This window comes from Gopherus evgoodei, chromosome 2 (genome assembly GCF_007399415.2).
Source record: "Gopherus evgoodei ecotype Sinaloan lineage chromosome 2, rGopEvg1_v1.p, whole genome shotgun sequence".
NCBI classification, from domain to species: domain Eukaryota; kingdom Metazoa; phylum Chordata; order Testudines; family Testudinidae; genus Gopherus; species Gopherus evgoodei.
In genome coordinates this window covers 112,845,190-112,866,435 of record NC_044323.1, presented here as the reverse complement: position 1 = coordinate 112,866,435, position 21,246 = coordinate 112,845,190, and the positions used below count along the sequence as shown (strand labels likewise).

The window sequence follows — 21,246 nt, the reverse complement described above, 5'->3', positions numbered from 1 at the left end:
ACCACCAAGCAAATGAACAAGAGGCGGGAAGCACAGTTTGGGAACCTTTTAGCCAGGACATTGAATTTGTTTTATGGGAAAGAGAGAACTTTACATGTCAACTAAAAGCAACAAGTTACATTTTCTGAAATACAGTACAACTTCAGTAGAAGTATTTCTACAGTATAAATACAGTAGAACCTCAGAGTTATGAACACTTTTAGAATGGGTGTTGTTTGTAACCCTGAAATGTTCATAACTCTGAACAAAACGTTATGGTTGTTCTTTCAAAAGTTTGCAACTTTTTATTTAATACAGCTTTGAAACTTTACAATATGGGGAATTTTTAGGACCAAAAAAGAAGTGCTTGGTATTAAACCAAACTTTGGCGGCTTAAACTGGATGAAAAGCCATTCGCACCATTGTCTTGAAAAGTTTGATCTCTGAAAAAGATGTATATTGTACCTGCATTGAAAGGATTAATTCCACTCCTAGATACCTTTTTCTCTGTCTGCATTGTGGATTCCTTAGTAAGTGGCTGGCTAACAGCTAGCATTCTTGGTGACTGGTGGAGAAGAATGTCAACTTCCAGGGAAACTGTTAATTACTGTAAAACGCTGATGCCTCACAATCCACTCTCTGCTTTCTTGTTCGATCCACTTGATTAAGTCCAGGTCTAGACTAAAAAGTTCGGTTGACCCAGCTACATCACTCAGGGTTGTGGAAAAATCTAACCCCTTGAGCAACATCATTAAGCCAACCTAACCCCCAGGGTAGACAGTGCTAGGTTGATGGAAGAAATCTTCTGTTCACCTAGCTGCCACCTCTCAGGGATGTGGATTAACTTCAGTGGTGGGAGAACCCTTCGAAATGTTGGAGTGAGTATCTACACTGAAGCACCGCAGTAGCGCAGCTACAGCACTGCAGACGTGCCACTGCAGTGTCTAGTGAAGATGTAGCCTTGCTGTAGAGTAGAATCTCAGAGATAGTAACACCAGAGTTGCGGACTTACTGGCCAACCAGACACCCGGTGGAACTGGAAGTCATCAATCAGGCAGCAGAGCAGACCAACAAAAAAAAAAAAAGAAAAAAAAAAGCAGTGGGGCAGGATAGCTCAGTGGTTTGAGCATTGGCCTGCTAAACCCAGGATTGTGAGTTCAGTCCTTGAGGGGGCAATTTAGGGGTCTGGGGCAAAAATCTGTCTGGGGATTGGTCTTGCTTTGAGCAGGGGGTTGGACCTCCTGAGGTTCCTTCCAACCCTCATATTCTATGATTCTAAGGCAAATACTGTACTGCCTCCAGGCTTTAGCCCTGGGGCTCAGGGTTTTCACCACGGTGGAGTTAGGGCTGCAGCCACATGGTGAGGGGGGGAATTCAGGGCTCTGGACGGAGGGGAGGCTCAGGGCTTCTGACCCACTGGAGCTCAGGGCTTTAGACCAGGGGGAGCGCTGCAGCTCAGGGCTTAAGCACCAGCGGGGGTGAGCATGGAGGCTCAGGGCTTCACCCACAAGGGGTTGGGGCTACAGTCACAAGGGGAGGTCAGGCCTCCGATGGGGGTGGAGGGCTTGGGGCTCAGGGCTTTAAACTGGAGAGAGTGCTGGGTTTCAGCCCCATGGCTCTGCTCCCAGCTTCAGCCCCACTGGGGCACTGGGCTCGGAGCTTTCGCTATGAGGGGAGCGCCAATTTCAGCCCCAGCACTCCCCCCGTAGCTAACACCCTGAGCCCTGGTGGCCCCCCTCGCTACAGCTGAGAGCGGAGCGGTGGGAAGCCCCAGTGTCCCCCTCACAGGGCTGAAGCTGGGAATGGTGCCATGGAACTGAAGCCCCGAGCCCCAGCATTCCCCCCAAGTCAAAAGCCTTGAGCCCCGGTGCGCCAGCGGGACAGAAGCCCAGAGCACCCCGCCCAGAGCCCTAGTGCCCCAAGGGTCAGAAACCCAGATTCTTCTCCCCTACCCAGAGCCTTGACCCTCGTACCTGCACCCGGAGCCCTGACCTCCCCCCCACACATCCTGTAGCTGCAGCCCCAACTCCTTCCCCCCCACAGGTGAAGTCTTGTTTAGAGTTACAGAACATTTCCGAGTTACAGATGACCTCCATTCCTAAGGTGTCCGTAACTGTGAGGTTCTACTCCTATAAAAAAGATTTTGAAACTTTTCCCTCTGAATTCCAGATCAATCCTTGAGATTCCAAAAAGCTACCTGCTGCCGTGATGTGTAACGTCTTAAAATATATGACAAATGGTAATATCACAAAATAGTAAGACAAACATCCACAGCAATAGTATTGTACAGTCCTGCTTTCTGAAAAAGTACAGAGTAGTAGGGACTTTTCCAGGGAGCTACTAAAGCCTGAGAATTCAAATAATGGTCACTAAATGTTGTAGCTGTCCTTTAAGATTTTTTCTTTGCCTTTTTGCATTTTTTTCCTTCTTCATTCATCATTTTCAGTTCTCTCCATCTTAACTATTTTCCCTCCTTTCTTCTTTTCTTTCCCTCCTTTTTTATGTCTTTCTTAAAACACCCACACTGCCTCTTTCCTTTTTCCACACTGGAACTGCAGCTTTTCCATTTTGCTTATGTTCTCTCTTCCATTTCACTATTTTCTTTCCCCCTTATCTGATTGTGTCTTTCATACTCCCATCTGTTAGTTTCAGTCTTCATAGCATATGTGCAAAGTGCCTAAGATGGTACATGACCATGATTCATCACCAAATTTGGTCCACTGGTTGTTCCCTTGTTTCTCTCCCCACCTACTCAGATCACCCTTTTCTTCCTGCAGATTTCCCATTTTTGTCTTTCTCTCCCTCTTGGTTTTGCCAGTCTCACCGTTTCTTTCCATCATCTCTCATTTCTTCCTGCAAATGCTATTTGCCATTAGCCCACTTCTCTACCTCAGTCCTTCAGCTGTTCCCCATTCATCCTGAAACATGTAAACTAGGGCAGGAAGGAAAGTGCTAATCAGGACGACTTGTTCCAATTCCTGTTTTTTGACAGCTCAAATAACATTGGGTGAACAGACATTGATTCGTGAAGCTCTGCAACACCAACAGATATAGGTGGGGGAGCAATTAAGATTAGGTTGAAAGGATGGGCAGATCTCTAGTGGATCTAGGCTTCATTCTGATGCTGCTGGGTGCCTCCAGAACAGAATATCCATTTTTGTTAGAGACAAGCAAACATGGGTGACTTTGTTCTGCTCCTAGCAGGCCTCTCCCAGGGAGATTTTTGACTGCACAGGATCCTTGCTCAAAAAGCCTTTCTTTGGACTCAGATCTGCTGAGTCCTAAAGAGCACTGATGAAGAACTGAGGAGAAATTCCAGAGCCCGGTGCCAAGTCCAGTACAGAGAGGATTCTAGCAGATCTTCACATAATCAGGGAGCATTCACAGCATGCATGGCACACCTAATTCCTGCCATCTTCTGTGACTGCAGGGTCAGGAATAGGATTTGCCCCTAGGAGTGGCACCTGTGGGTGTTGGAGATCAAAGGACCTGTCCACACTATCTTACTTGGAAAATTGTTAATGGGGAAGCAGGAATAAAGCTGCTAACTCCCCAGTAGCATTTCATCAGTTCTCCTCTGTGGAACAAGAAGAAGCTTGTATGAATCTATCAAAAAATGCATAAATCATCAGTTGTGTTTATAGTTCAGTAAAACCAATGATGTGTAATGTAGGAACAGCCCTCATTTATGGTATTTAATATTAATCTTCAGTTTCCATGTATGATGATGGAGCAAAATTAATGTTATAAAGCATTTTTACTCAATATAAATAGAAACTTACTCCTATTATTTTGCTATTTTAATCACTCTGCTCTCTTTTGTATGTGAGAGACATTTTGAAAAATCTTTCTAAAAGTCCAGATTGTAAAGCTCAGATGCATACAATATATCAAGTGCAAACTTTTGTATAGTTGTTAATAGACTGTGTGAACTGTTACTCTTATCTTCATTCTGAAGCCACTAGAACAATTTTAGGTCTGAATCCTCTGACATAGCTTCTGATGCAGAGGGCAAGACTTTGTCAGGAGAATAACTTTGTCTTTGCTGCACGATGAATTCAGTCTCCCTGAGATAAGAAATGTTCTACTGAAGGTATTGGATAAACTGAATTTTTTTTCTTTGGTTGTGAAACAGGCTGATACATGTATTCCAAAACTGAATGAAGGTGATCAGATAGTGTTAATCAATGGTCGAGACATCTCAGAGCATACTCATGACCAAGTGGTAATGTTTATAAAAGCCAGCAGAGAATTGCACACAAGAGAGCTTGCACTTCTGGTCAGGCGGAAAGGTAACAGCACTAAGGTTTTTAAATGTAATTGAGACTGTCATGCCTTTAAATTGTGGCGCTTTCCCCTTGCAATTTACTTTAATATATTCATAATCAAGAGTTATACTGTGAGTGGGTCTGTACTGAAATAGAGTGGTAGCATTTGAGATCTTCTCTCTTCTTGATTACTAACACAAATGTTTGAGCCATTAGCCTTATACATTCAAGTGAGGAGCACATCAACTCAATGCTGGTTTTTTTGCATCATACAACTGCAGTTTTGGTGAGGTTTTAGTCAAAGTGAAGAGTATTGACCCAAGTGAGTGAAGATTCTGAGAATACTAAACAATACTAATTTTAAATAAAAGATATGGCAGCAAGTTTCTGCTTAATTTTAATTTTTGCAGTGGTGTAAATAAATAGTTTGTTGCACAAAAAACATTTCGATAAACATTTTAAAATATAGTACCATCTTCTAAAACTTCTATTCCAGATGTGGAAATAACAGTAAATTCTCCCCAGCACAAACATACAGTGAAAAATGTAATTTACAACAAATCCAGAAGGCTCATTTTGTCATTCTTGAAATAGGCATATTTATAAATTTTGTTCTAAATTTCAATAGGTGAAATTCGTGAGCTTCTTCCTGTGGTGATTGTTACTTGTTTGCCTACCCAAAAATGTACACGATAGGGCTGCTGGTGTATCATTAGATTAAACGTTTGAAACCTGGATGCTTATGGTCTTACCCATATTTGGGCACCTAAATCATTGATCTCATTTTTCAAAGGTGTTGAACTCTTACTGTAAAAGCAGCAAAGAGTCCTGTGGCATCTTATAGACTAACAGACATATTGGAGCATGAGCTTTTGTGGGTGAATACCCACTTCGTTGGATGCCTGTCACGAAGTGGGTATTCACCCATGAAAGCTCATGCTCCAATACGTCTGTTAGTCTATAAGGTGCCACAGGACACACTGCTGCTTTTACAGATCCAGACTAACACGGCAACACCTCTGATACTGAACTCTTACTGATTTGTGCAGCGCTGGGGTTGGTCAGCATGTGTAAAACTATGGCCAAATTTACTTAGATGTCTCAGTTTGGGATTAGTAGCCTAACTTGCAGCATCGAGGAGGATTGAAAATGTCCGTGCTTGTACTCAAGGAGGTTTTTAACATAACTAAGATTGCATGTAAAAGGTCTGAATTTGCCTCTGTCTTTCAGTTGCCAAACCCTTGGTTAAGGCCAAGTCAGAAGATGAAGCAGATTCCCAGAATTTTCTAGAATCTATTCTTCGCACGTATTCAGAATACAGTGACACACTAGAGGGGTCTATGGAACAACTGAAGAAAGGGCTGGAAAGTGGGACAGTACTCATTCAATTTGAGGTAGGTAACATGAAATTCACAGCTACCTGGTGCTTCTGACTGAGGAGTGACTTTAAGGCATTTGAACATTTATTGCTCCCATTCAACCCTATCTCAGCAGGCTTAATACAGCCCCTTCTCTCTCACGCTCACTCTTACACTTTCAACCATCTTGAGGAATAGTGAGTTATCGGTCTTGCATGAAACACTGTGTTGAGAAAAATCGGTATTTAAGGTTTTTATTTCAACCAGCAGAGACCCCCACCAATTCATGTTAATTTTATGAATTCTCTTCATGCCAGAAACAAAGTTTTCTGACAGAAATCAGACCAGTCTGCTCTTGATAGAGTTTCCTGTGTCACACAATGAAAATGCAAGATTATCTTTTATGAATGCAGACAACAGTTTATCTCTTCCTCTTTTCCTATATTTGCTATGCTTTCCATGGAGTAACAGCCGGAGCTTACTCCCTCCTGGCTTTTTTCTCCTACAAGTTTAGATATTTCTGTGGTATGTACGTTTCTATGTTGTAGAGGGAGAATCTTCTTATCTATCAGGAACTGGTCTGGAACATAAAATATCTGAGTTCTCTTTCTGGCTCCCACACATACTGCTTGTGTGACCGGGACAAACCACTTAGTCACACTGTGACTCAGTTCCCCATGTGTAAAATGGAGGTGGAAAAATTCATGTATTGTATGTGATGTGCTCAGATATATTTGCAATAAATGTCATAAAACCCTCACAAAATAAATTTCAATAGTTTATCAAATTAATTTCTTCACTACAGAAATTGCTGATTAAGCCAGGGAATTAGTAATAAAGTTAAGAACGGCCATACTGGGTCAGACCAGTGGTCCATCTAACCCAGTACTCTGTCTTCCAACAGTGGCTGGTGCAAAATGCTTCAGAGGGGATGAACAGAACAGGGCAATTATCAAGTGAACCATCCTCTGTTGTCCAGTCCCAGCATCTGGCAATCTGAGGCTTAGGGACACCCAGAACATGGGGTTCCATCTTGGCTAGTAGCCATTAATGGACCTATCCTCCATAAATTTATCTAATTCATGTTTGATCCCAGTTATATTTTTAGCCTTCACAACTTCCACTGGCAATGAGTTCAACAGGTTGACTGCGAGTTGTGGGAAGAAGTACTTCCTTGTGTTTGTTTTAAACCTGCTCCTATTAATTTCATTTGGTGATCGTTATTCACTTTCTCCACACCCTTCATGATTTTACAGACCTCTATCATAGCCCCTCTTGGCCTTCTCTTTTCTAAACTGCCCAGTCCCAATCTTTTTAATCTCTCCTCATATGGAAACTGTTCCATACCCCTAATCAGAGAAGGGCAACAAAAACGTTCTTACGTTCTTCTTCAATGCTTTTCTTGTGGCAAGGTAATTCAGTGAACCAAATCTAAGTCTCTGTCCCTCTTGCTGTCAGGGCCTCAATTTAATATAAAAATTAATAAAATAGGGGCTACGGTGCTGATTGTATTGTTCATTTTCATACTGAAATAAACACCTCTATTTTTAAAATGTATTAAACTCCTCTTAGACTTTCATCAGCTGCACCAAAGTAATGAAGAAACCTGGAGACCTTGCCACAAAATTGAAGAGCAAATTACCTTACGGTTCAAGGGGTTTTGTATATGTTTGCAGTTGCCCCAAGGTATTTCAAGTTTCTTACCACTTCTTCATCTTTTTAGATCACTTCATAATATTTCTCTGTCCCTTTTGGAGTTTCCAACCGCACTCAATTTAGCAGCCTCTGTAAATTTCGTTAATAAGTTTATCCCTTTTTTGAGATCACTGATGATCATGTTAAATAAAATTAGATCTAGGACTTTTTCCTTCTCTTATCCCACTAGATACTTGCCCAACTCAGTCAACATTGTTCATCTTTACCCTTTTTCCAGTTTTTAAGACATTTTGCAGTGTATGTGTCCGTTCATATATCCAGGCTAATAAGCCAGAGGTGAGCACACTATCTCTAAGGCTATGTTAAAACTGCACTCTTCTTTCAGCAGTGTGTAGAGTATATACTCAGGGTAGCCCCATTAGCATGAGTTTAAGGAGCAGTGTAGACAATGAGGCACAGCTGAAGTGGATAGAGTACAGACACACCTAAACAGTGTGAGTGTGTACTCAAGTACATACCCTATATGGCTTTCTATTCTCACCCAAGCTGTGCCATCCCAACTCTACTGCTATTTTTACTGTGTAGTGTCCCACTGACTCTCAGCTTCTGGAGCCTTTCCCCACCACTGTCATAAACAGATAGCTAAGGGTTAATGTCTCTTTTACCTATAAAAGGGTTAACAAACAGTGACCTGAAACACCTGACCAGAGGACCAATCAGGAGACAAAATACTTTCAAAACTGGGTGGAGGGAAGTTTGGGTGTAAGTTCTTTTGTTCTTTGTCTTGGTTCGGTGACCCTCTCGGCTCTGAGAGTGATCTCTCTATCTCCAGGCTTTCTAATCTTCTGTTTCCAAGTTGTAAGTACAAGGATAGTAAGACAATAGGTTTATATTGTTTTTTTGTATTTACATGTGTGTAGTTGCTGGAATGTTTTAAAATTGTATTCTTTTTGGTTAAGGCTGTTTATTCATTTTTTTCTTTTAAGCAATTGACCCTGTATATTGTCACCTTGATACAGAGACCATTTTTATGTCTTTTTCTTTCTTTTTATATAAAGCTTTCTTTTTAAGACCTATTTGAGTTTTTTCACTGGTTAAGGCTAAGAAACGAAGGGAGGGGGAAAATCTCTTTGTGTTAGATTTACTAAACCTGACTTTGCATACTCTCTGGATGAGGGGAGGGAGAGATTTGATCTCTCGGTACTTGTGTTTCAAGGACTTGAAGCAGGGAATATCCAAGAGTACCCAGGGTGGGGAAATCTGGGAGGAGGTAAAGAGGGGGAAGGGAAGTGGGTTATTTCCCTTTGTGGTGAGACTCAGGGCATCTGAGTCTTGGGGTCCCCCAGGGAAGGTTTTGGGGAGACCAGAGTGAGCCAGACACTGGAATTTTCTGGGTAGTGGCAGCAATATCAGATCCAAGCTGGTAATTAAGTTTGGAGGTTTCATGCTAGCTTCTCATGTTCTGAACTCTAAGGTTCAGATCTGAGTAGGAAAGTTAGGACAACCACAAGGAAAGATTCTGTCATCTCCCCACCACTAGAGCTTTCCCCCACTGCAGATAAGGAAGGACTCCAGCAGTGGGGAAAGTCTCCATCAGCTCCCCACTGCCAGACTCTTCTTCTGCTGCCTCCCTCCTGCCAGAGCCTTTCACTGACATGTGTAGCTACACACCACAGTGTGGCCGCAGCTTGCTTTTTGTTTGATGTGTAGCTAGTGCCCTGCATGGATACAACATTTATATCCATGCACGGCTGGCGCTACCATTTAGGCAGCCTAGGCAATCGCCTAGGGTGCCAGAATAATTGGTGGGCGCCGTTTTGCCGGAGGGGGCGGCACGCGGCTCCAGTGGAGCTGCCACAGTGGTGCCTGCAGAGGGTCCGCTGGTCCACGGCTCCGGTGGAGCTGCCACAGTCGTGCCTGCGGACGGTCGGCTGCTTGCGCAGCTCCGGTGGACCGCCCGCAGGCATGACTGCGGCAGCTCCACCGGAGCTGCGGAGCACCGGACCCTCCGCAGGCACCACTGCGGCAGTTTCACCGGAGCCGCGGGACCAGCGCGTGGGGTGGCGAAATTGCCGTGTGCCTAGGGTGCTCAAACCCCTAGCGCCGGTCCTGTATCCATGGATATAAAACAGGCACTGGGCTCACCAGCAGCTGTCCCTGGTCACACTAGTGTGTGCAAGTGATTCATAAGCTCCCCCATAGGAATCCCTTCTGCACAGCAGCGTGCGTCTCCTGTCTGGGAGCTTGCGAGCCACTTTCACATGCTACTGTGACCAGGGACAGCTGCTGGTGATCCTGGTGCCCACCCAGTTGGCAGGGCTGGGGGCGGTACAGCCACACCAGAGCAGCTCTCCGGACTGGACACTGGCTCCTGCCAACGGTGCCCCAACATGCTGCTGCTTTTGTTGCTGCGGTTCCTGGTAGAGCCCTGCAGCTCTGCAGATATCCACATCTGCAGATATAAATGTTGTATCCACACAGGGCTCTACACATATCTTACACGCCACCGAAAAATGGTGTGTAGTAGAGACATGGCCCTAGTAAGTGGACTACTTCATTTTGCACTAGCTGACTTTTATTATCTCCAGAGATAGAGAGAGAGCATTGCATTATTCCAAGAAGACAGTAATTGCCAAGATCAGTTTTCCATTTTTGAAGAACAGTACCGCATATGTTTACTTCAGACTTCTGGTAGTTCCCCAGTTCTCCAGGATTTTTTTGAAAATAGTCAGTGGTTCCTTAGCCAGTTCTTTAACTCTAGGATGCAAATTAATTAGTTTATATTATAGACTTAATAACCTATTAAAATTCAGTTTTAAAAGTCTGTTTTTAAATTATGGGCTCATAAAACAGCTTTAAAATATAAAATATCTTATTGTTATACCAATATAATAAAAACCAGCAGGATCTTATTAAGAGGGTTACGGCAAAGATGCCACATTTATTGTAAATATAATAATAAAGCAAAAGATAAAAGTAAACACTGTTTGACTAATTCCTATTACTACTTATTCCTTATATATATACACAGACATACGCACACAATCATTCATTCAAGTTCTGTATAGGTGTTATAGTTACCAGCCTAGAAGTAGCTCATGCCAAGTTACTGGCCAGGTATCTTGGTCATGAGGATGGAGCCGAGTCTGTGTCAGATTCACCTGATGCTCCTGGAGGTTGGCAGCAGAACCAGAGACTCAAAGTCCTCAGTCTTTGGAGTTCATTCTTATAGGAATTAATTCTTACGTTAGTCTATGGGAGCTGTTTCATCCTGCTGTTGCTGACTCAATCGGCAGATGGCACATTCTTCTTCGAGTGATTGCTCACATCCATTCCAGGTAGGTGTGCGCGCCGCGCGTGCACGTTCGTCGGAAACTTTTTTACCCTAGCAACTCCAGTGGGCCGGCAGGTCGCCCCCTAGAGTGGCGCCGTCATGGCGCTCTATATATACCCCTGCGGGCCCGCCCGCTCCTCAGTTCCTTCTTACCGCCGTGTCGGTCGTTGGAACTGTGGAGCGCGGCTTAGCTGTCCTCCACGTCCCTAGCTCTCCTAGTTCTCTATCGTTTATCTATCGTTCATCTCTAGTTCCATTATAGTTGTTAATTAGTTTGTTAAGTAGATAGTTTAGTTAAATAGTAGTTCTTCGCCGGGGGCTTAGCCCTTCCCGGCACCCGGCGCCAGGCTCATGCCTGTTTCGCCGGGCTTCAAGCAGTGTGCGGCCTGCAAGAAGCCCATGCCTACCAGCGATCCCCACGAAGCGTGCCTGAAGTGCCTCGGGGAATCGCACAGATCCGACAAGTGCCGCATCTGTAAGGCTTTTAAGCCGAGGACAAAAAAGGAGAGGGATCAGAGGCTCCGAACTCTCCTAATGGAGGCGGCACTTGACCCGTCGGCTTCGCAGGCCGTGGTATCGGCACCGGCACCGGATCGCTCCGGCACCGAGAAGACTCCCCGGCACCGACCTTCTCCGGCACCGGAATCAGAGCCAAGGCCGTCGAAGTCTGATACTCCGGCCAGGCAGACCCGGCTTGAGCGCCCGGCCTCGACATCGGCCGCGGCGCCGCCGGCACCGTCAGCACCGTTGACTCCGGGCCCGGCGGGTCCGTTGAGTCCGGTGCCGCCGAGCTCCCCCATGAGATCTGGGGTTGAGGTAGTGGTCCCATCCACACCGGAGACCTTCGCCTCGGCTCGGGACCTTATTGCCCTGACTGAGCCCACTCGGCTGCCACCCCCGGTACCTCCGGTGCGGGTTGTGCCCAGAGGCAAGCCCATGCTGTCGGCGCCGCCCAGAGACAGTCGTTCGCCATCCAGGTCCCGACGTCTTGGGCGCTCCAGATCCCGACGCCGCTCGCAGTCCCGGCACCGCTCCCCTCAGCGGTACCGGTCGCACTCGCGGCAACGGTCGGCATCGAGACGGTTGCGGTCAGGCTCCAGTCGGCGACACCGGCACCGCGACTCCAGGAGCAGGTCCCGACGCTACTCACCGCACCGGTCGACCTCCCGGCACCGAGCTGGTGGCAGGTCCCGGTCTCGGTCGACCTCCCGGCGCCGAGCTGGTGGTAGGTCCCGGTCGACCTCCCGGCACCGAGCTGGTGGTAGGTCCCGGTCGACCTCCCAGCACCGAGCTGGTGGCAGGTCCCGGTACCGAAGCGGCACCCGGTACCGATCAGGATCCCGGCACCGTGATAGATCCCGGTCCCGATCCCGGTCCCGGCACCGATATGACTCCCGGCACCGGTCCCCGGCACCGAGACGATCCTCCGTGCCGGCCCGCGCAGACCCTTACCATCCGGGGTCGGCCCCACCGTGGCCCTCGAGACAGCCGTCCGTATCCTCCCAGACGGACAGTGGGTATGCGCTGGGCACCGACCGGCAGGCGGCGCTGTTCGGGGATCCGCCGCTGCAAGATCAAGGCCCACAACAGTGGGGATTCTGGACACCCTGGGCATACCATCAGGCCCAGGGCCCCCAGCAGCTCCCTGCTAGACCAGCGACTGCGGAGCGTAGGGCCCCTGAAGCCTCCTTGTCTCGCCCCCCTCCCTCCCCGGAAGAGGAGGAAGGGTCCAAACAGCAGGACTCCGCTGTGGCTCCGGAGGCAGAGGCGAGGGCTGAGGAAGACCCTCAGTTGGACACTATCGTGCCTGGGGTCTCATCATCCTCCTCCCCGGATGAGGCGGTGGCGGGTACCTCCTCCAACAGTCCCCCCCCCCGCTGGATCTCAGGGCGCACCAGGACCTCCTCAGGCGATTGGCTCAAAACCTGAGTCTGCAGGCAGAGGAGGTCTCGGAGATAGAGGATCCAATTGTCACCATCCTCTCTTCTGATGCTCCCACCAGGGTCGCCCTGCCCTTCATACGGACCATCCAGGCCAACGCCAATACTATCTGGCAGTCCCCGGCCTCCATCCCTCCGACAGCGAAAGGAGTCGAGAGAAAGTACATGGCCCCTTCTAGGGGCTATGAATATCTACATGTTCACCCGACTCCCGGTTCACTGGTAGTGCAATCGGTGAACGATAGGGAGCGTCACGGCCAGGAGGCTCCGGCCCCCAAGTCCAGAGAGGCCAGGCGGATGGACCTCCTTGGCCGTAAGGTGTATTCGGCTGGGGCGCTGCAGCTCAGGGTCTCTAACCAGCAGGCCCTGCTGAGCAGATACGCCTTTAACTCCTGGGTGGCAGTGGACAAATTTAAGGAGCTGCTGCCACAGGATGCTCGCCAAGAGTTTACGGCCATCTTGGACGAAGGCAAGAAGGTCGCACGCACGGCCTTACAAGCCTCCTTGGACGCTGCGGACTCGGCTGCCCGTACCCTCGCGTCAGGAGTTACGATGCGTCGCATCTCCTGGCTGCAGGTTTCCGGCCTTCCGCCGGAGCTCCAGCACACTATACAGGACCTTCCTTTCGAAGGCCAGGGCCTGTTTTCCGATAAGACAGACCCCAGACTCAAGAGTCTAAAAGACAACAGGGTCATCATGCGGTCCCTCGGGATGCACACCCCCGTGACGCAGCGTAGACCCTTTAGGTCACAACAACAGCAACAACGTAGGCCGTTTTCCCAGTTCCGCCAGCGGCAGGACCTTTACAGGCGCCGCGGCAGGAACGGCAGGCGCAGGCAGTCTGGGAACCAAGGGGGGCAGAACCAAGGCTCCTCAAAACCCCCGCCTGGTCCTAAGCCTTCATTTTGAAGGTGCGCCCGAGGGCGCGGTAACAGTTTCCCCTATGGATCCTTTCCCCCCGTTTTCAAACCGCCTTTCGTTTTTCCTCCCGGCGTGGTCCCAAATAACATCGGACCGCTGGGTCTTAAGCATGGTGCAGACGGGATACCGCCTGCAGTTTGTTTCGTTTCCTCCTTCCCGCCCTCCTTCCTCGTCCCTCTTCAGGGACCCCTCTCACGAGCAATTCCTTCGGCAGGAGGTGCAGACGCTCCTCAGCAAAGGAGCTATAGAGGCGGTTCCGGAAAACGAGAAAGGCAAGGGGTTTTATTCCCGCTACTTTCTGATCCCCAAGGCCAAGGGGGGCCTCAGGCCTATCCTCGACCTGCGAGAACTCAACAAATACCTCGTGAAGTTGAAGTTCCGCATGGTATCCCTGGGGACCATTATTCCATCCCTGGATCCGGGAGACTGGTACGCCGCCCTCGACATGCAGGACGCGTATTTCCACATTGCCATTTGGCCGCGCCACAGACGCTTTCTCCGCTTCGTTGTGGGGGCTCTTCATTATCAGTTTGCAGTCCTCCCATTCGGCCTGTCCACGGCCCCGAGGGTGTTTACAAAATGCATGGCAGTTGTCGTGGCGCATCTTCGGCGCAACCGTGTCCACGTGTTCCCTTATCTGGATGACTGGTTGATTCGGGGCACGTCGGAACAGCAGGTCAACAGCCATGTCCGCATGATCACCGCCATATTTGCAAGTCTGGGCCTCTTGATAAACACCGACAAGTCCACTCTGAGGCCCACGCAGAAGGTGGAATTTATCGGGGCCGTCTTGGATGCCACTGTGGGCAGGGCCTCGCTGCCTCTGCAACGGTTCCAGACCATGGCGGCGATCGTTCAACGTTTGCGGTCAGCCCCATTGACGTCAGTGAGGACATGTCTAACCCTGTTAGGCCACATGGCGGCGTGCACTTTTGTGACCGGCTACGCTCGGCTCCACATGAGGCCTCTCCAGCTGTGGCTTATCAGTCATTACAGGCCGGCAAGGCAACCTTTAGACATGTTAGTCACAATCCCCCAGAAGGTCTTAGATTCTCTCGGCTGGTGGTTAGACCAGTCCGTATTATGTGCGGGTCTTCCCTTTCACCCCTCTCAGCCATCGGTATCCCTGACAACGGATGCCTCAGATCTAGGCTGGGGGGCCCACCTAAGGACCCTGCGGACACAGGGCCTGTGGTCCCAGGAGGAGGTGGGGCTCCACATCAACATGCGGGAGTTGAGAGCGGTCCGCCTTGCTTGTCAAGCGTTTTGTCATCAGCTTCAGGGTCGTTGTGTCGCCGTGTTCACGGACAACACGACGACCATGTACTATATCAACAAGCAGGGCGGCACCAGGTCCTCCTCCCTGTGCCACGAGGCGATACGTCTCTGGGACTTTTGCGTAGCCCACTCCATTCACCTCAGGGCTTCCTTCCTCCCTGGAGTACGGAACACTCTGGCAGATCGATTGAGCAGATCCTTCCTGTCACACGAGTGGTCCCTTCGCCCGGACGTCACTCTCTCCATTTTCCGGAGGTGGGGTTATCCCCGGGTGGACCTCTTCGCGTCCAAAGGGAACAGGAAGTGCCAAGCGTTCTGCTCCTTTCAGGGCAGGGAGCCGGGGTCGATAGCGGATGCCTTCCTCATCCAGTGGTCGACCCACCTGTACTATGCATTTCCCCCGTTCCCTCTGGTCCACAAGGTCCTCCTGAAGGTGCGCAGGGACAGGGCTCTCGTGATCATGGTGGCCCCGGCGTGGCCCAGGCAGCACTGGTACACCATGCTGCTGGACTTGGCCATAGCCGACCCAGTTCCCCTGCCCCTTCATCCGGACCTGATTACCCAGGACCACGGGACCCTCTGTCACCCAGACCTGCAGTCGCTGCACCTAGCGGCGTGGCTCCTGCGTCGCTGACTGGTTCCGAGCTGCGCTGCTCTACGCCTGTGAGAGAGGTGCTCTTGAGCAGCAGGAAACCGTCCACAAGAGCCACATATTCAGCGAAATGGAAGCGCTTCTCCTGTTGGTGCGTAGAGAGAAATCTCCGCCCTATGGAAGTTTCGGTATCCGAAATCTTAGACTACGTTTTGTCCCTCAAAGGGCAAGGTCTGGCCTTATCGTCGTTGCGAGTCCACCTAGCAGCTATCTCCACCTTTCACCCGGGTGCGGACGGTCGCTCCGTTTTTTCTCACCCGACGGTGTCGAGATTCCTTAAAGGGCTGGAACGTTTATTCCCTAACGTCCGTCCCCCTGCTCCAACCTGGGATCTTAACCTGGTGTTGTCCCGGCTCATGGGGCCCCCCTTTGAGCCGTTAGCTACTTGCTCCCTGCTCTACCTCTCTTGGAAAACTGCCTTTCTAGTGGCTATCACCTCAGCTAGACGGGTGTCGGAGCTCCGAGCTCTTGTGGTAGACCCCCCATATACGGTCTTCCACAAGGATAAGGTGCAGCTGAGGCCACACCCTGCTTTTCTGCCCAAGGTGGTCTCAGCCTTTCATGTCAACCAAGAGATTTTCCTTCCGGTTTTTTTCCCAAAACCTCACTCCTCAGGCAGGGAGCAGCAGCTCCACTCGCTGGATGTCCGTAGGGCTCTCGCGTTCTACATAGAGAGGACTAAGCCCTTCCGGAAATCCCCCCAACTTTTCGTGGCGGTAGCAGATCGTATGAAAGGTCTTCCTATCTCCTCCCAGAGGGTATCCTCTTGGGTTACGTCCTGTATCAGGACTTGTTATGACTTGGCCCATGTCCCTACGGGCCGTGTGACTGCGCATTCTACCAGGGCGCAGGCGTCGTCGCTGGCTTTCCTCGCCCGTGTGCCCATCCAGGAAATCTGTCGGGCAGCGACCTGGTCATCGGTCCACACCTTTGCTTCCCACTACGCCCTGGTCCAGCAGTCGAGGGAGGATGCGGCCTTCGGAACTGCAGTGCTCCGTGCCGCGACTTCTCACTCCGACCCCACCGCCTAGGTATGGCTTGGGAGTCACCTACCTGGAATGGATGTGAGCAATCACTCGAAGAAGAAAAGACGGTTACTCACCTTTGTAACTGTTGTTCTTCGAGATGTGTTGCTCACATCCATTCCACACCCGCCCTCCTTCCCCACTGTCGGAGTAGCCGGCAAGAAGGAACTGAGGAGCGGGCGGGCCGGCAGGGGTATATATAGAGCGCCATGGCGGCGCCACTCTAGGGGGCGACCTGCCGGCCCACTGGAGTTGCTAGGGTAAAAAAGTTTCCGACGAACGTGCACGCGCGGCGCGCACACCTACCTGGAATGGATGTGAGCAACACATCTCGAAGAACAACAGTTACAAAGGTGAGTAACCGTCTTTTCCTGGTGGCTCCACACTGTCTAAAGTGGCACATTCATGGTCGCTTTACGCTGTCCAAAGTTTGTTTCTCATCCTTCCAGGTGATGGGGTGGATCCCAGTTTACCCTCCAGGAGTTGACTGGTTGTCCGCTTGACACATTCTTCGGCTGATGGATACTTCCTTTCTAGGCTGGCACCTCCCTAACCATTCATGCACATCAAGCATTCATCAACATACATTCTGTATCTTAACCATGTTTTAATTTACTGTCTCCACCATTCTTGGGGTGTGTGTTAATTCATATGAGACTCCTGGCCCTGTAATCACAGAGGGTGGTGGTCTGTTTGTTTACATTGTATCAATTACAGATGAAGGCCAGCTGTAGTGTTTACATCAAGAACAAAGTCAATTAACTTGTTTGTAAGTTTTACATAGTAATGGAGTGTCCTTCACAGGACAGATACAATCAATGTTTTCTGCAGACAGGAGCTTACAATTTTTAACAGAAGAACTAAAAGATTTTTATCAGAGGGGTAGCTGTGTTAGTCTGGATCTGTAAAAGCAGCAAAGAATCCTGTGGCACCTTATAGACTAACAGACGTTTTGGAGCATGAGCTTTCGTGGGTGCATACCCACTTCGTCAGATGCATGTAGTGGAAATTTCCAGGGGCGGGTATATATATGCAAGCAAGCTAGAGATAATGAGATTAGTTCAATCAGGGAGGATGAGGCCCTGTTCTAACAGTTGAGGTGTGAAAACCAAGGGAGGAGAAACTGGGTCTGTAGTTGGCAAGCCATTCACAGTCTTTGTTTAATCCTGAGCTGATAGTGTAAAATTTGCAAATGAACTGAAACTCAGCTGTTTCTCTTTGAAGTCTGGTCCTGAAGTTCTTTTGCTGCAGGATGGCCACCTTAAGGTCTGCTATAGTGTGGCCAGGGAGGTTGAAGTGTTCTCCTACAGGTTTTTGTATATTGCCATTCCTGATATCTGATTTGTGTCCATTTATCCTTTTCCATAGAGACTGTCCAGTCTGGCCGATGTACATAGCAGAGGGGCATTGCTGGCATATGATGGCATATATTACATTGGTGGACGTGCAGGCGAATGAACCAGTGATGGTGTGGCTGATCTGGTTAGGTCCTGTGATGGTGTCGCTGATGTAGATATGTGGGCAGAGTTGGCATCGAGGTTCGTTGCACGGATTGGTTCCTGAGCCACCATGGACGTAGAGGCTCTTTACACAAACATCCCACACACAGATGAAATACAAGCTGTCAGGAACAGTATCCCTGATGATGCCACAGCACAACTAGCTGCTGAGCTCTGTGCCTTTATCCTCACACACAACTATTTCAAATTTGATGACACTATATATCCCCAGATCAGTGGCACCGCTATGGGCACCCACATGGCCCCACAATAAGCCAATATTTTTATGGCCGACCTGGAACAATGTTTCCTCAGCTCTCATGCACTCATGCCTCTTCTTTACCTATGCTACATTGATGACATCATCATCTGGACCCATGGGAAGGAGACTCTGTAAAAATTCCACCATGATTTCAACAGCTTCCACCCCACCATCAACCTCAGCCTGGACCAATCTACACGGGAGGTCCACTTCCTAGACACCACAGTGCAAATAAGTGATGGTCACATTAACACCACCCTATACCAAAAACCTACCGACCGCTATGCCTACCTTCATGCCTCCAGCTTCCATCCTGGGCACATCACACGATCCATTGTCTACAGCCAAGCACTGTGGTACAACCGCATCTGCTCTAACCCCTCAGACAGAGACCAACACCTACGAAATCTCCACCAAGCATTCTCAAAACTACAATACCCGCACGAGGAAATAAGGAAACAGATCAACAGAGCCAGACATGTAGCCAGAAGCCTCCTACTGCAAGACAAATCCAAGAAAGAAACCAACAGGACTCCACTGGCCATCACATACAGTCCCCAGCTAAAACCCCTCCAACGCATCATCAGGGATCTACAACCCATCCTGGACAAAGATCCCACTCTTTCACAGGCCTTTCGGTGGCAGGCCAGTCCTCGCCCACAGACAACCTGCTAACCTGAAACATATTCTCACCAGTAACTGCACACTGCACCATAGTAATTCTAGCTCAGGAACCAATCCATGCAACAAACCTCGATGCCAACTCTGCCCACATATCTACACCAGCGATACCATCACAGGACCTAACCAGATCAGCCACACCATCACTGGTTCATTCGCCTGCACGTCCACCAACGTAATATATGCCATCATATGCCAGCAATGCCCCTCTACTATGTACATCGGCCAGACTGGACAGTCTCTATGGAAAAGGATAAATGGACACAAATCAGATATCAGGAATGGCAACATACAAAAACCTGTAGGAGAACACTTCAACCTCCCTGGCCACACTATAGCAGACCTTAAGGTGGCCATCCTGCAGCAAAAGAACTTCAGGACCAGACTTTAAAGAGAAACAGCTGAGTTTCAGTTCATCTGCAAATTTTACACTATCAGCTCAGGATTAAACAAAGACTGTGAATGGCTTGCCAACTACAGACCCAGTTTCTCCTCCCTTGGTTTTCACCCCTCAACTGTTAGAACAGGGCCTCATCCTCCCTGATTGAACTAACCTCATTATCTCTAGCTTGCTTGCATATATATACCCGCCCCTGGAAATTTCCACTACATGCATCTGACGAAGTGGGTATTCACCCACGAAAGCTCATGCTCCAAAATGTCTGTTAGTCTATAAGGTGCCACAGAATTCTTTGCTGCTTCTAAAAGATTTTTGTACTTGGTGAAACGGGGTGGGAGGGGGGGGCTGTCACTTGGAGGAATCACTGTTAGTACCTTCTTTAATATCCCTACATAATGAGGAGTTCTGTATGTTTACCCCAATGTTGTGGGGAGGGGAGATGGAGAAGAAAAAATTTCTAAAACTGTGCTTTGATATATTCAGTATGTGGTGGAACAAGGAGAATGTGAAGTTTGCAGTGGCAACCATTGCTAATAGGCTTTGGTTTCTTATAATAGCTAAGCAGATCTTCAAATATGATGTGATAAAACAGAGAGCCATTCTTGTACCTGCTGTGCTTAGAAATTCTCTCTGGTGAGTGGACTTTAACATAATACATTTTAAGCTGGAAAGGACTCTAAAAACTCAGAGCTGAGATCTTGACATTGATAATATCTTTGTCTTCCACTAAAAGCACAAATTGCTAGTCAAACCAAAAGCTGAACCTAAATTTTAATTGCTGCAAGTATTTAAAAAATGTACTAACTAGAACTCTTCTCATGTGAGTTTTTCCCCAGCTTATGCTGTTCAAACTGAAAATGTGTAGCAAACTGTGATACTGAGTATCAGGATTCAGTTAACCTTATAGAGGAACTAATTTTCAACATGTGCTTTTGGTAACCACAGATTTTTATGTAAAAAGATATTCTGTCAGCATCCTGTTGCTTTTACTCTATTTGTGTATGGAATCTTATATTAAAGCCTACATTATTTTAAAATGTCAAGATTCATTAAGCTCTTTGGAAGAATTAAAATTCCTCGTGATTTATTAGGTATTAGATTATTAAACCTTCTTTTACTTAGAAGAGGTAAAAGTAGGATTGGGGTGGGGGATGGAAATATATAAACATAATAATGTAACTATGTATTGTGTGTATATATACATCGTGCTTTGTAAGCAGATCTTCATTTTAAGATAAGTTAATTCTGTTGATTTGAAGGAAATAAAGATTTTAGCTTGAGCTGTTCACTTGTTCTGCCAAGTAATGACAGGGTGAAAATTCTAAGACCTTCAGACCTAAAAGTTTGTGTTCTGTTTTCCTTATAAATAATTCTCAGTGCCTCTACAACATGGAAGAGAACATACAGATGAAGTAAGACTATGGCCCCTGTAAAACAGAATAACATTTGAATACCCTTTACAGGAAGCAGGTCTTTTTTCAGATCATAGTAAAAGGTAGTAAGTAGACTTTGCCTTAATAATATTGTAATAATACTTAATAGAAATGTGGCGGAAGATAAATTGAAAATCATAAAAGGTATATGGCAATTAAGTTATGCATTTCTTAGGAACTTGAAAAATTGTTTCTCTCATTATATTAGGGTTGTCAATTAATTGCAGTTAACTCACGTGATTAACTGAAAAAAATAATCACAATCGCATGGTTAAACAGTAGAATACTAATTGAAATGTATTAACTATTTTTAGATTTTTTCTACATTTTCAAATATATTTATTTAAATTACAACATAGACAAAGTGTACGTTGCTCACTTCATATTTTTATTACAATATTTGCACTGTAAAAATAATAAACAAAAGAAACAGTACTTTTAGTTCACCTCATACAAGTACTGTAGTGCGATCTCTTTATCGTGAAAATGCAATTTACAAATGTATATTTTCTTTTTATTACATAACTGCACTCAAAAATGAAACAATTTAAAACTCTAGA

The 21,246-nt window shown here is 47.7% G+C and overlaps 1 protein-coding gene across 3 annotated transcripts in view; it reads left to right on the top strand.

The window, feature by feature from the left end:
• The window catches only part of PTPN3 (protein tyrosine phosphatase non-receptor type 3), a 372,274-nt gene that overhangs the window by 299,089 nt on the left and 51,939 nt on the right, over positions 1 to 21,246 (top strand). For all 3 annotated transcript variants that reach the window (XM_030551500.1, XM_030551501.1, XM_030551499.1), the window contains 2 exons: positions 4,115 to 4,271; positions 5,478 to 5,641. In XM_030551500.1, coding sequence (XP_030407360.1) covers positions 4,115 to 4,271; positions 5,478 to 5,641 — 321 coding nt within the window. The remainder of the gene's footprint in view (positions 1 to 4,114; positions 4,272 to 5,477; positions 5,642 to 21,246) is intronic.